The following is a 12,092-nucleotide window of genomic DNA, read 5'->3' on the forward strand; positions in this document are numbered from 1 at the left end:
CGCGAGAGATAACATATCCTGTGCCATAATAAAAAACCAACTGTACATAGACCTAATAATTGTGGATCAAACAGTTCGGATAAAAATATTATGTTCATTATCAGATAATCGTTTTCATGATCAATTTAACATATTAGACACATTATTCATCTGACAGGTCAGCGAGTGCAATGCGTTAATCTGTGACATTCAGTTTTTAAAATACGTTAATATGCATGACAACTACAAGAAAATATAATTTAGATGTTTGTATTAATAAATATTAATACTTATACTGGTGGTCTATGAAGACTGCAGTGACCCTTCTTTGTTGGCGGAAGCTGTCGACGTCCAAATGGCTAATTGGCTTTTTCTTTTGCTAATGAACGATGGACTCGAGGGATGTGCTGCAGCCCCGGGCCCGTAAGTTGATACTGGAACGCTGTGTGTGGTATTCAAACCTCTCAACGGAGACAGCCTGCTTCCACTCGAGCCAAAGTCATTCCCCCCTTTTTCCCTTGTCTCTGACTTTCTCTCACTCGCCTCTCGCTGATCACTGTCTCCCTCATTTGATGGCATGATTTATTTATTTTAGTCCTGCTAGGTTTATTAAGGCCTCTCACGCTCATTGAGTTTTTGTTCGTATTGACAGCCGTCCAAGGCCATTAGAGAAATTCATCCTGTTAAAATTCGACTTGTAAAAGCGATTTTTCACAAAGAAAACATTGGTAATAGCCTTAAACCATTTGATAAGCTATGAAACAATCTTTAATAAAGTACATATAATTCTAGTTTATTCTGCTAAAGCGTGCAACACTGACTATTTAGGCGAAATGACCAAAACATATTTTATAAACAAAGCCAGAGGGATGATGGTAATGATGAGAGACGCGATGTTTGTTGACGCATAGTGATAGATATAGTTGATTTTGGTGGACAGTGCGCATGAGGCTCTGAGAGAAAGAAAAAAATGAGTTTGCAGGGGTCTGTGGGGTTAAGGGGGTGGGTGAGGCGAGAAAGGAGGAGCGATTAGAAGAGAGAAAGCTAGAGAGAGTTATTGAGTGATTGGCTGTCTAGTTTTGTTTAGTTGAGGAGCTGCACGGACTCAGTCTTTCCATTTCGTTCTCAAAAAGGGATTACAGCCGCCCGGATCAGCACGAAACTTGTAGCAGAAAAAGAACCCTAGCAAAACGTTGATAACGACCACGAAAACGCATAGCCTATTACTCGGAAATTTCCTCTCACAAACAGGAGGGTTTTGGCCACACCACTTATGTACGCTAAACAGAAGACGGCCACATTTATGTCGGATGCGTGATGCTTGAATTATTACAGGTTTTCAGCTGAAGCGTGGCGTTTATTGTCGGTTGTTTTTGAAGGTCGTTAGTTAACGATCGATCCTTTGGGTTTTGCTTTACTTTTTTCCTCTGTCAACGAGCTGTGTTCGTACGTCACAGCTGGACCGATGACGACTGAAAGCTCTCACGGACCCCTGCAGTCGGCGCCCCCGACAAGGACCAGTCCGGCGACCACCGCGCTACATCCAGGACTGATGAACTCGACAGGTAACTTGGAGGAGCATGGCGCAGTGTCAAAGAGTAAAAAGACCAACTCAGGTCTGCGACGCCCGGAGAAACCGCCCTACTCTTACATTGCTCTCATTGTGATGGCAATTCAGAGCGCACCAACCAAGAGATTGACACTTAGTGAGATTTACCAGTTTTTACAAACACGCTTCCCGTTTTTCCGAGGTTCTTATCAGGGCTGGAAAAACTCTGTTCGGCACAACCTGTCTCTGAACGAGTGCTTCATTAAACTACCAAAAGGTCTTGGGCGACCGGGTAAAGGACACTACTGGACCATAGACCCAACCAGTGAGTTTATGTTCGAGGAAGGGTCGTTTCGGCGAAGACCCCGGGGATTTAGGAGAAAATGCCAGGCTATGAAACCAATGTACAGAATGATGAACGGCCTAGGGTTCGGTTCCGCCATTTTACCTCAGAGCTTCGACTATCAATCGCCTACCGGTGCACTTGCGTGCCATAGCAATGGCTATAACTTGGACCTGTCTGGCAGTGGTTATGAGTCAATAAGCAGTGGTCATCACGGCCACATGTCCCCAAGCTCTAGACACGGCTATATGTCTAGCTGCCCAATGCCCGGGAACGGAGACTATGGTGCGGAGAGCAACACCAGCCCAGTCCCGTCCTCTCCTGCAGTGGCAGGCGCGCTTGAAGGCCACTCGCCGTATTCAGAGAGCACAGCACTGTGGGCTTCTTCAAACTCTCCATACCTAAAACAGCCGAATACCGTCACGAGCAATTCACAGCCGACAGGCCAGCATCCCGGCATATTCACCTACTCTCTGGAGCAGGGTTACATACAACAAAGCGCAAGAGACAACGCAGACATGTCAGGTAGCTATATTAGGCAAAAATCATTTAATCTCTGATACATTTAAGCCATTATTCAAAAATATATATATTTCTAGAATAGTGACAATCGAAGTATAAATGTCTATTCTATTAAATGCGTTGCTAACAGGCTAAACTGTCAGAAAGCCAAAATTATGAATTATTGGATTTAAGTTTAATATCGAATTTATTGAATTTGATTAGAAATATCAATTATATTATTGTAAATGTTTTTTTTAATTGATAGATGTTGAATTAATCTTAATGATCTCTGCGGCATTAAGTTCAAACGCTAAATTCACAGGGTAGGCCTATTGCATGTATATTTCTTTGCAAATGGAAGATTTTCAATGTATCAGGATCATTGATTGCATTTTAATTGGTAGCACGAATCAGCAAATAAGTTTATCAATTAAGTTAATAACAATAATTATTTTCATTATTTAATTTGTTGTAAATATTATTGTTATTGTTGTTTATATTATTGTGAATACTATTTTTTTTTTTGCTACTGCTCGTTATAAGTTTATAAGATTTCTATAAACAAACTTAACCCAATTAACTATTACCTGTTAAACCCTAAGGCACAGTGTAGGCAATTCATAAATATATCAAAAAATATATTAATTTTTTTAGTTGATGCTAATGGTTTAAAATTACGATTGGAAATAAAACTAAAGAAAACTAAACGCTAAAGACACCTACAAACGCTACAAAACTGAACACTTTAATCTGAAAGCTGTCGGAATATGCTGATTAACAACTAAAGAAAAATGCATAATTTCAAATTGTATGTGCTGAATATTATGTGTATTTTTTTCTCACTGTGTACTTATCTGTCCCCAGTGGGTTTATCGCGCTATCCGACACATTCTTCCCCAGTCGGAGAACGGAAGGACTTCATGTTGAATTTTAACGGGATTACCTCCTTCCACCCGTCTGCAGGCGGATATTATCATCACCACCATCACCATCATCACCATCAGAGTATGCACCAAGACGTCAAACCTTGCGTGATGTAGTCCGCCAGCTGCGGAGAACGTTGCACAAAGAAAAGCACTTATACTGGGTACCCGTGAGGTATATAGACCATTAATGAAGGATTAATGACTCACAAAAGTTTTGGAAACGCATAACCAGCGACATAATTGACCTCATCGCACCCAATGCATTAGAAAGGGTTACACTCATAAAGTCATGGACTGGTCTTTTATGCCTTGTTTTTACTTTTCAATAGACGTTGAATTTAAGCACATTCAAGTATATTCCATTTAATCTGTACAGTGCAATGTGAAGTGGAAGTTAGAAATAAACATTTTAAAGGAAAGCAGTGTTTTTTAAAGTCTGTCTGTCTGTCTGTCTGTCTGTCTGTCTGTCTGTCTATCTATCTATCTATCTATCTATCTCTCTCTCTCTCTCTCTCTCTCTCTCTCTCTCTCTCTCTCTCTCTCTCTATATATATATATATATATATATATATATATATATATATATATATATATATATATATATATATATATATATATGTCTGTCTGACTGTCTATTTATCTATCTTTCGATCTAAAAACCTTTTCCAGGACAAAATTCCATATTGTAAAGATGCAATAGGAAAGGTTGTGGCAAGCCACGGTTTTCAAGTCAAAAATCATTGTCTTTTCCTCTATATATTTTTAGGTTTAAATGATCACTATCAAAGTTTAAAACTCTTCAACATTCAGACGATTGTTATAAATTGTGCCTTCCAAACTTAATCGAGCTTTAAAAGTCTCCAACATTAAGACGATTGTTATGAATCAAAACTTATATTCCCGCTTCATCATATTTTTGCAATAGCGGTTATCTAAACAAGCGAAAAATTATTAATGCATAGTCTACAACAAAGGTTTAAAGACTATTTATCTATTTCATGTTGTGGAACGAAGGATAAAACACACACGCTCACAAATATAAATGTTTTATTTTTGTATTTTAACTTGCATTTCACAATTTAATAATGTTTATTGATTGTTTTAATTCTTCAAGTGATACAATTTTCTTCATAAAACTATTATTATTATTATTATTATTATTATTATTATTATTATTATTATTATTATTGAGAAATGATTTTTGTTTCCAAGACCAAGACAGTTACTAATTCAATTTGACATCTAGCCTCCGTCTCCCAATGTCAAAGACTTTTTAATAGACCTGGAGGTTTGAATAGAAGGCCTATAAAAACAATTTAAATGCATTAGGAATAAATAAATAATACAAGTAATTCTAATCTGTGCAACGAGGCAGTAAAATCTATTCTTTAATAATCTTAAATCGGAAATTAAAAAGAATAAATAAATCAAAGAGAACATTATAGAAAATCTAAATTGTTTGATTAAAATTTCTATTTGTGACATTTGTGCATTATATATTTAGCTATAATGTAATTTGATTTAGCTTTGAAACTTTTGGTTTTTATCAATCTCATTGTTTAAAAATATAAGATAGGTAACGTTTAACTAGTGTCACCCGCTGTAATTTGTAATTTTGTCCAGATAAATTTAAAGAATACGTATTCTTCAAATTTATCTGGACAAAATTACAAATTACAGCGGGTGACACTAGTTAAAAAGTTAAGATTTTGGTAAAAAAAAAAAGCTTTATTTTACTTTCTCCTCGCTACAACGCAATTAACATGTTTGACATTTCCACCTCCGTTTACTGCAGCCGCGCAATAGTGAATTTGACACGTGAAATAGTGAAAGAAAGATAAAACTAATTCAGTTTCTTTGGCCTTTAAAAGGAAATAGACGCATGTGTCACTGTATTAATTTAAAAAATATGTTAAACTCACTTCATACGGTCTGCGCAGGCAGTCGAAGCTTTTACACGGTCATCTACCGCCATCTATTGGTGTGCAAATTCATACGACTCCTGTGGGGGAAAAAAGATTCGGCCGTGAAACAGAAATGACTCCCAGTATGACTTCATAAACAAAGCGGCATACCTGAGAGAATTTTGGAAAGTACAACAATGAGGCATTTATAGTTACTAATAAACACAGATTAGCTAAACTTATCCAGATCAATCGAACCCGTCTTCAAAACAAAGTTATCTTCCAAGAAAATACAAAGCCTCCTTATTAAAGCCGACTGAAGGTATCTACACAAATCAGTAAAATGACCTGGAAATAACAATATAAACACAGTAAACTAGAGTAATAAATGATAGCATGCTGCCAATGACGATATCAAAGTACAGGAAAAAAATTAGATCTGAACAGGTCTCATCCATTTCATCTAGAAACTGCTCTTATGAAATGTATTAGAAATTAAAAGATAAACAGCATTACCTTTTGATTTAAACTTAACTGAAATGTATCTAAAATGCAGACAGAAAACTTATTTAGAAGGCACTTAGAACAGCCATGCAGCTCAAATAGGAGTAAAAAAAATCCTGAATCAAATGAGTTCTGAATTAATTTTGTCTTGTAGAGTTTCATGCTCTTTCCTACATGCCATGAAAACTGTGCACCAGATGTGTTTTTGTACGAAGCACAGAGTTCACTGCTGATTGGCTTTTAAACAAAGACATATTTAAAGTATGTTCAAGCTTTTTGTAAATGATGTATTCAAGCCTTGCACTGAATACACTCAAAACCTCAATTCGAGGAATCAGCTTTGAATGGTGTTTTCCAATACTGGAGCTGCAATGATTGCATAAATGCACAAACCCAAATCAACTATTTTATTGAATATTTTTAAGATTTCAAACATTTTTTCCAATTATGAACCAAGTGTGGAACATTTTATCCAACAAGCGATTTAAAGAAATGTTTTTCTGTTGATGGAGACAAAGCATAATTGAAGATGTCTTCAAATGATTCAAGAGCAGAATGAATTTCATTAAAGAGATGACTTGCAGGATTATGAGTCAGGACATGTGTTTTAGCTCTAAGCAATGGATTGCATATTTAGTTCATAAGTCTCACATGAGACAGAACCTGGTACTGTGGTTGGGCATGGTGAGCAGAAAAAAATTCAAGTAAACTGATGTCAAACCAGCAATTTATTTATTGCCATAACTGTCACTATGAGCCAAATGCAACCATTTGAGCCACTGATAGCTCCATTAAGTCTTTAAAATCCATATAATACATAATCCAAGTTCTTTATTTCGCAAAAGTTTTTTTTTTTTACTGCGGAAGAGGTTTTTTTTTTTAGATTTTGATATTGTTCTTCACACTGTGATTTAAAAAAAATATATATATATTTATATATAACCTATAATATCCCTAATAACTGCCCCACAAACTGCCCCGTATTTCTTAACTCCTAATGTCACTAACTGTGTCGCTAACTGTGTCTTTTTTCAACACATCCCATAATTTCTAAAATATCAACCTCCACCAAATGCTTGATGTGTGAGTTTATGGAAAAATTAGCAGAATTAATACATATACTATGAATAATCTGAAAATATGAAGTGTAAGACCAAATTTATTTAAAACATAATCAAAATAAAACCTTTTGAATACTAAATCATCTTTTTTTTTTAAGTATGCCATAAAATATTTCAGATTCTCATTTAACATGTTTTCTTGTTTGTTTGTTTTTTACAATAAAACCAAAATCAATTGTAGTGAGGATTATTTGTTTGATTTTTTTTTTTTGTAAACCAACAATACTGAGTAGTGTAAACCATTGTTTAAAACAGTCATTAAATGACTTTAACAGTCATTATATAAATAAGTCATGCTTTATTGGACTTTAACAGTCATTATTTAAAAAAGTCAAAATATGGTCAACCATTTCGTAGAGCAGGCAGCTGAAGGGATAATATAGATTATATAATATATATATATACCTATATATAACTTTACACAAAAAAATGTTTTCTGGGAAAGCAAAAAAGGCTCTTCTTATGGAATCAACTTTTTTTTTTCAAGAAGGTACCTGCTTCATGAACTCAGACTGAGAAATAGGGATTCAAATAGTTTAATCTGAAATTTCATTATAAAAGATCTTATTATAAAAGCAAATTAGAAAAGCCATCGTCTCATTATGCCGCACTGGGTTTTATAAATATTTCATCTTCCTTTCAGTAACAGAGAAAGGGGTCCCCCCAGTGGCAATCAAACAGAATGCATGATTGCATTTCTATTATTAGGCTATTATTATTATAACCCGATTTATCTTTTATAACTCTAGAAAACACCGTTTGAGCTCACAGTGCTGTTTGGGACAGTTTAGTAAGAGTGAGTTAAAGAAAAATATATGATTTTATTATTATTGATATTTGGTATCATGATAAGCCAACTATCTCAAAACGCCACACATAAAATAATTTCAGTAATTTTAAATTAGACTATAGTAAAGTGTATTATATTGCATTATAATTTACAACTTGTTGATGTTGTCCCAGCATTCAGTAGTAATTGTAGTGAACTGATAAATTGTATTAAATACTGCAGTATACAAAAAAGCTAAACTGTGTTGTAAAGTATAATATAATTTAAAGTCGTAGAAATCTATAGTATTTAGTCATTGTTTATAATGCTACAGTTGCTGTTACCATATCAACTATAGAATTAACACAATTGATTAGAGAGAGTGGGGCAGTTGCAACATGGGGCAATTTCTCCATTTAGGAATGAGTGATGATATTCATATACAACATCTGTTAGACCCTCCTTCAATCTGAGAGAAATCAGCCATGTGTGACCATTGCTTCAGTATAAAACTCATTTTTAGGTAAAAAAGTAGTTTTTTATGTTCAGATAATTTCTCATACTCTCTAATCTGTTTTCATGAAACATTTTTTCTTTCATATAATTGAAATCACTGTTTTCTTAGCTTTAAATATGTATAGCTATCAAACATTAAAGCTATTGTATTCCCCTTGACAGTTTAATCAGGGTTGACAGAGTTGGAACAGTTGCACTATGCTGTAGCAGCTGTCTTCAATGACAAAATTTATTTAAAAGGGCCAAATGTACAATTTTAATTTGATCACAGTTTGTGTAATTTAATTCAGTAGTTAATTTCAAAGAAGTAGTTTAGTAAAGGTTCAGTCTAGATTTTTATTAAAAAATATATTTTGTTCAGTTGTTTTAGGTCTGATAATTGGTTGTTGCTTGTTAGTAATAGTCTGCATTTATATGGCCAATTTAACATTTTGACAATTTAACCAATTTACATTGTTTGTTTACCAACAAATAAAAATAAAATCCAACCTGATGTTTTAGAATTTTTATTATTATTAGCTTTTAATGAATGGTGCAACAGTCCCCCTACTTGGGCTCAGTTGCAACGTTTGACTTTGTCCATTCAAGTTTAAATTCTGCATATATTGCTATATGTACACATATTATAGTAATGTAGGTGTGTGTTCAAAACATGTGGGTTTATTATATAAAAATTTTGGGTTTCCACAAAAAATTGTCTCTGAAAAAACTGAAGGAGATACAAAAAGTGTTGCAAATGTCCCCACTTTCCCCTAATTCAAGTAGCATACTTTACTAAAAACACTATAGGTACTATTTACTATAAATTACGATTTATATTTTTTTCATATGGGGCTGGAATAACAGTGCTTACAGTGCTTAGCCTATCACACACCCAAGCAAATGAAGAAACAAATAATATCAGTTATTAATGCATCCCAGCCATGTATTAAGGTGCGATGTTAGCCGTTTGGCAACTTCCGCCAAACTTGACCAACAAAACAAACGTACCCCTTCTAAAAAAACGCTGCTTGGAGTATCTGGCAATGTTACTTGTCAAACAAAAGCCGAAGCAATTTCGACATCTGTTTCAAGCTCTCATAGGCTCTCAGCAGATCTATTCAGTTTTAGGCCTACTGGTATTTTCTCATGGTTTTGTTGTTGTTGTTGTTCACTCATGTTCTTCACACACCATTTTCTTGGTCACGCAGTAGCTTCCGGTATTTCCAGCCGTATTTCACATATGGGCTGGTAAACTGGGAGAGTGAACGCGCAAAATGATTGCCAGCCAGCAAACGATGCAAAGGATTTCTGGTTGGATATACGTGTAATATTTCGGAGTAAAAATTATGTATATACCTAGGATAATTTTCTACCAATTAAAACAGATCTGTTAAAGCACAGTTAATGGAATATTTCTAATTTTAATGGAATCTTTCTGCTCAAATTGTGTTTGCTCACATTTGACTCCAGGTTGCGCAAAGTTCGCAGACTTAAAAAACTCGATCGACGGCTGCCAGTGACATCAGCTTATAAGGGGCTTCATACACCTCATGCTTGTGAATGATGCTGTTTCTATGCAGCTGGTGATATGGAACATTCCTTTTGGTGCATTAGCTGATTGCATCCCAAACCATTTCGCTGGAGCAAACCGCATTGTTTGAAAAAGTTAGTGTGTGGTCTTGCCTGTTCGCGTGCAGTCTGACATCTGTGGACCAGTGCAGAGTCCTGGGCTACTATTCTTCAAACGCAAAAGGAGCGCTAGAGATTAATTTCTTATTGAGAGCTTCGTTGGCACCATTATGCTGCTGACCTTTAAGAATTGAGCATGAAATTAACACTGACACACTGAATATACACCATTATGTGCCGTTTTGCTTTAAGTCACAGCCCTAAAATGAATAAATATATGTAAAAAATTACAACATATCGTTAAAATGCTTTCTATGTGGCGATACGGTGGCTCAGTGGTTAGCACTGTCGCCTCACAGCAAGAAAGTCGCTGGTTCGAGCTGGGTCAGTTGGCATTTCTGTGTGGAGTTTGCATGTTCTTTCTGTGTTCGCATGGGTTTTCTCCGGGTGCTCCGGTTTCCCGCACAGTTCAAGGACAGGTTAATTGGATAAGCTAAATTGGCACTAGTGTATGTATGTGAATGAGTTTGTATGGGTGTTTCCCATTGATGGGTTGCAGATGGAAGGGCATCCGCTGCGTAAAACATGCTGGATAAGTTGGCGGCTCATTCTGCTATGGTGACCCCTGACTATTAAAGGGACTAAGCCAAAAAGAAAATAAATTAATGAATGTTTTACAGGTGTCTAGGTATAGTAGCCCGAAATTCAATTGGCACATGCTATAAGAAGCTACATCACTTAAAATTATATGCAAGAAAATGAAATAATCGTTGGATTTTTAAAAGAATCAGCAAACTATAAGTTTTAAATTGAATTTCGCAATCTAATATATAATAAACCCGTATCCATCCATAACTAAAAATCAAGTCGCAAATAATATAAAATTGCTCGTTGTGCAACTTGCTGTAGCTATATTTGGCCAAATTGAATAACAAAATTGTGATTGTGCAAAATGGACACAAGAGGGCGATCAAATACAAAAACTCAAATTTAGCAGGTGCATTTTGTCAGCTTACAAGAAGAGATGGGCTCATGTCTTGCTCACGGCACAGTGCTGAACTGGCCTAATTTTTTTAACGAGCTAAAATTGCATGAATTAAACTTAGCAAATTTCGAATTGAAATAGAACTTTTTTTCAATTCAATATTAGGCCTATTCATTATTTTTATCATTTCTTTTTTTTGTTATTGTATTTGCTTTATTATTATTATTATTATTATTATTTTGTTTTACGCAAATTTACAATTAGAAGTATATAAAACACCTGAGTGATGCAGTTGTTTAGGCGGTTATTAAATGTGTGATGCCTTGTGGCATTTCCCTTTTTTAACTAACAAATTAAATTATAATAATATATTTCACAGAATACTAATTTAATATAATTATTTTATTCTATCATAAGACTACAAGCTTACAAACCGAAAAAGTAAATCAATAAATATTTTTGAATGATGAACTTTAATGATTCATTAAGTAATTATCTTTAAATTTCAGTTTTTGTCTATATATTATTATTACACAGATGTTGCTGTTGATTATGATTATGTTTTATAGCGTTTATTAACTCAGTTGATTAATCTATATAATCTATTGATTCAGCAATTTCCTCTTTTAGGGCAAATAACGGCAATAACAATTTTATTAAGCTGCTTACCTTACATAGTTTTTTTTTTCGTCTCATGATTTTTTTTTTTTTTTTTTTTAGGTAAAAGAGCACAACAATTAATTTCTTTTTTAAATGTGCAATCCAAAAGCACATAAACGTACGATACTATCAACAGTTTATTTAAGTGACCGTTCACCCTTTCATTGAGACTATTAAAATTACACTTTTAGATCTATGTTTTTCATTTTGTCAAAATAAAGACAAATTTCACAAGCGGTGCGTATTATCAGCGGAAACCTAAAGCTGCATTATCTGTAGCGGTTTAACTTAAGGCAGCACTGACATTGTCTGTAAAGCCCAATTTGCGTGTTTTTAATTTAATCAATTAATTAATTGATTGTTTTTTGTTTTTTTTAGTTTTTTTGGAAGCACCAAAAACAACACCTTGATTAATTTACACCTTTGTTCTGCAGAGATGTTACTTCACTCCCAGGCAGAACATTTGTTTCTAAAAAAACAAACACCGCTTGCTTCACCAGCAACGCATAGTGCCAAATGATTGAAATAAATCCTGACACCTGAATGAAAACAAGCATCTACTCCTGCTCGACTGACAGACTGCAACTCTGTTAAGGCATATTTAAATGTATAAATCTGTTTTACTTCGTGCATTTATTATTGGCCGTGTGCGTTTTTTTCTAAATTACCATATTAAAATGAATTTCCATGACAGCGAGTTTCAACGATGTAATTAACGCGC

General features: G+C 34.6%; 1 protein-coding gene across 1 annotated transcript; it reads left to right on the top strand.

The window, feature by feature from the left end:
* Window positions 1-1,066: 1,066 nt before the first annotated feature.
* foxf2b (forkhead box F2b) lies at window positions 1,067-3,687 on the top strand. Its single transcript, XM_056481676.1, has 2 exons — window positions 1,067-2,396; window positions 3,240-3,687. Exons 1-2 carry the CDS (start codon window positions 1,445-1,447, stop codon window positions 3,413-3,415), a joined length of 1,128 nt encoding a protein of 375 aa, XP_056337651.1. The 5' UTR covers window positions 1,067-1,444; the 3' UTR covers window positions 3,416-3,687.
* Window positions 3,688-12,092: the final 8,405 nt, after the last annotated feature.

The sequence above is a fragment of the Danio aesculapii genome, chromosome 20 (genome assembly GCF_903798145.1).
Source record: "Danio aesculapii chromosome 20, fDanAes4.1, whole genome shotgun sequence".
Taxonomy (NCBI): Eukaryota; Metazoa; Chordata; class Actinopteri; order Cypriniformes; family Danionidae; genus Danio; species Danio aesculapii.

Excerpts from the sequence above, each read along its gene's own strand:
- foxf2b (XM_056481676.1), top strand. The coding sequence starts at position 1,445 with ATGACGACTGAAAGCTCTCACGGACCCCTGCAGTCGGCGCCCCCGACA. Across the intron at positions 2,397-3,239 it reads AGACAACGCAGACATGTCAG|TGGGTTTATCGCGCTATCCG; the intron begins GTAGCTATATTA and ends ATCTGTCCCCAG.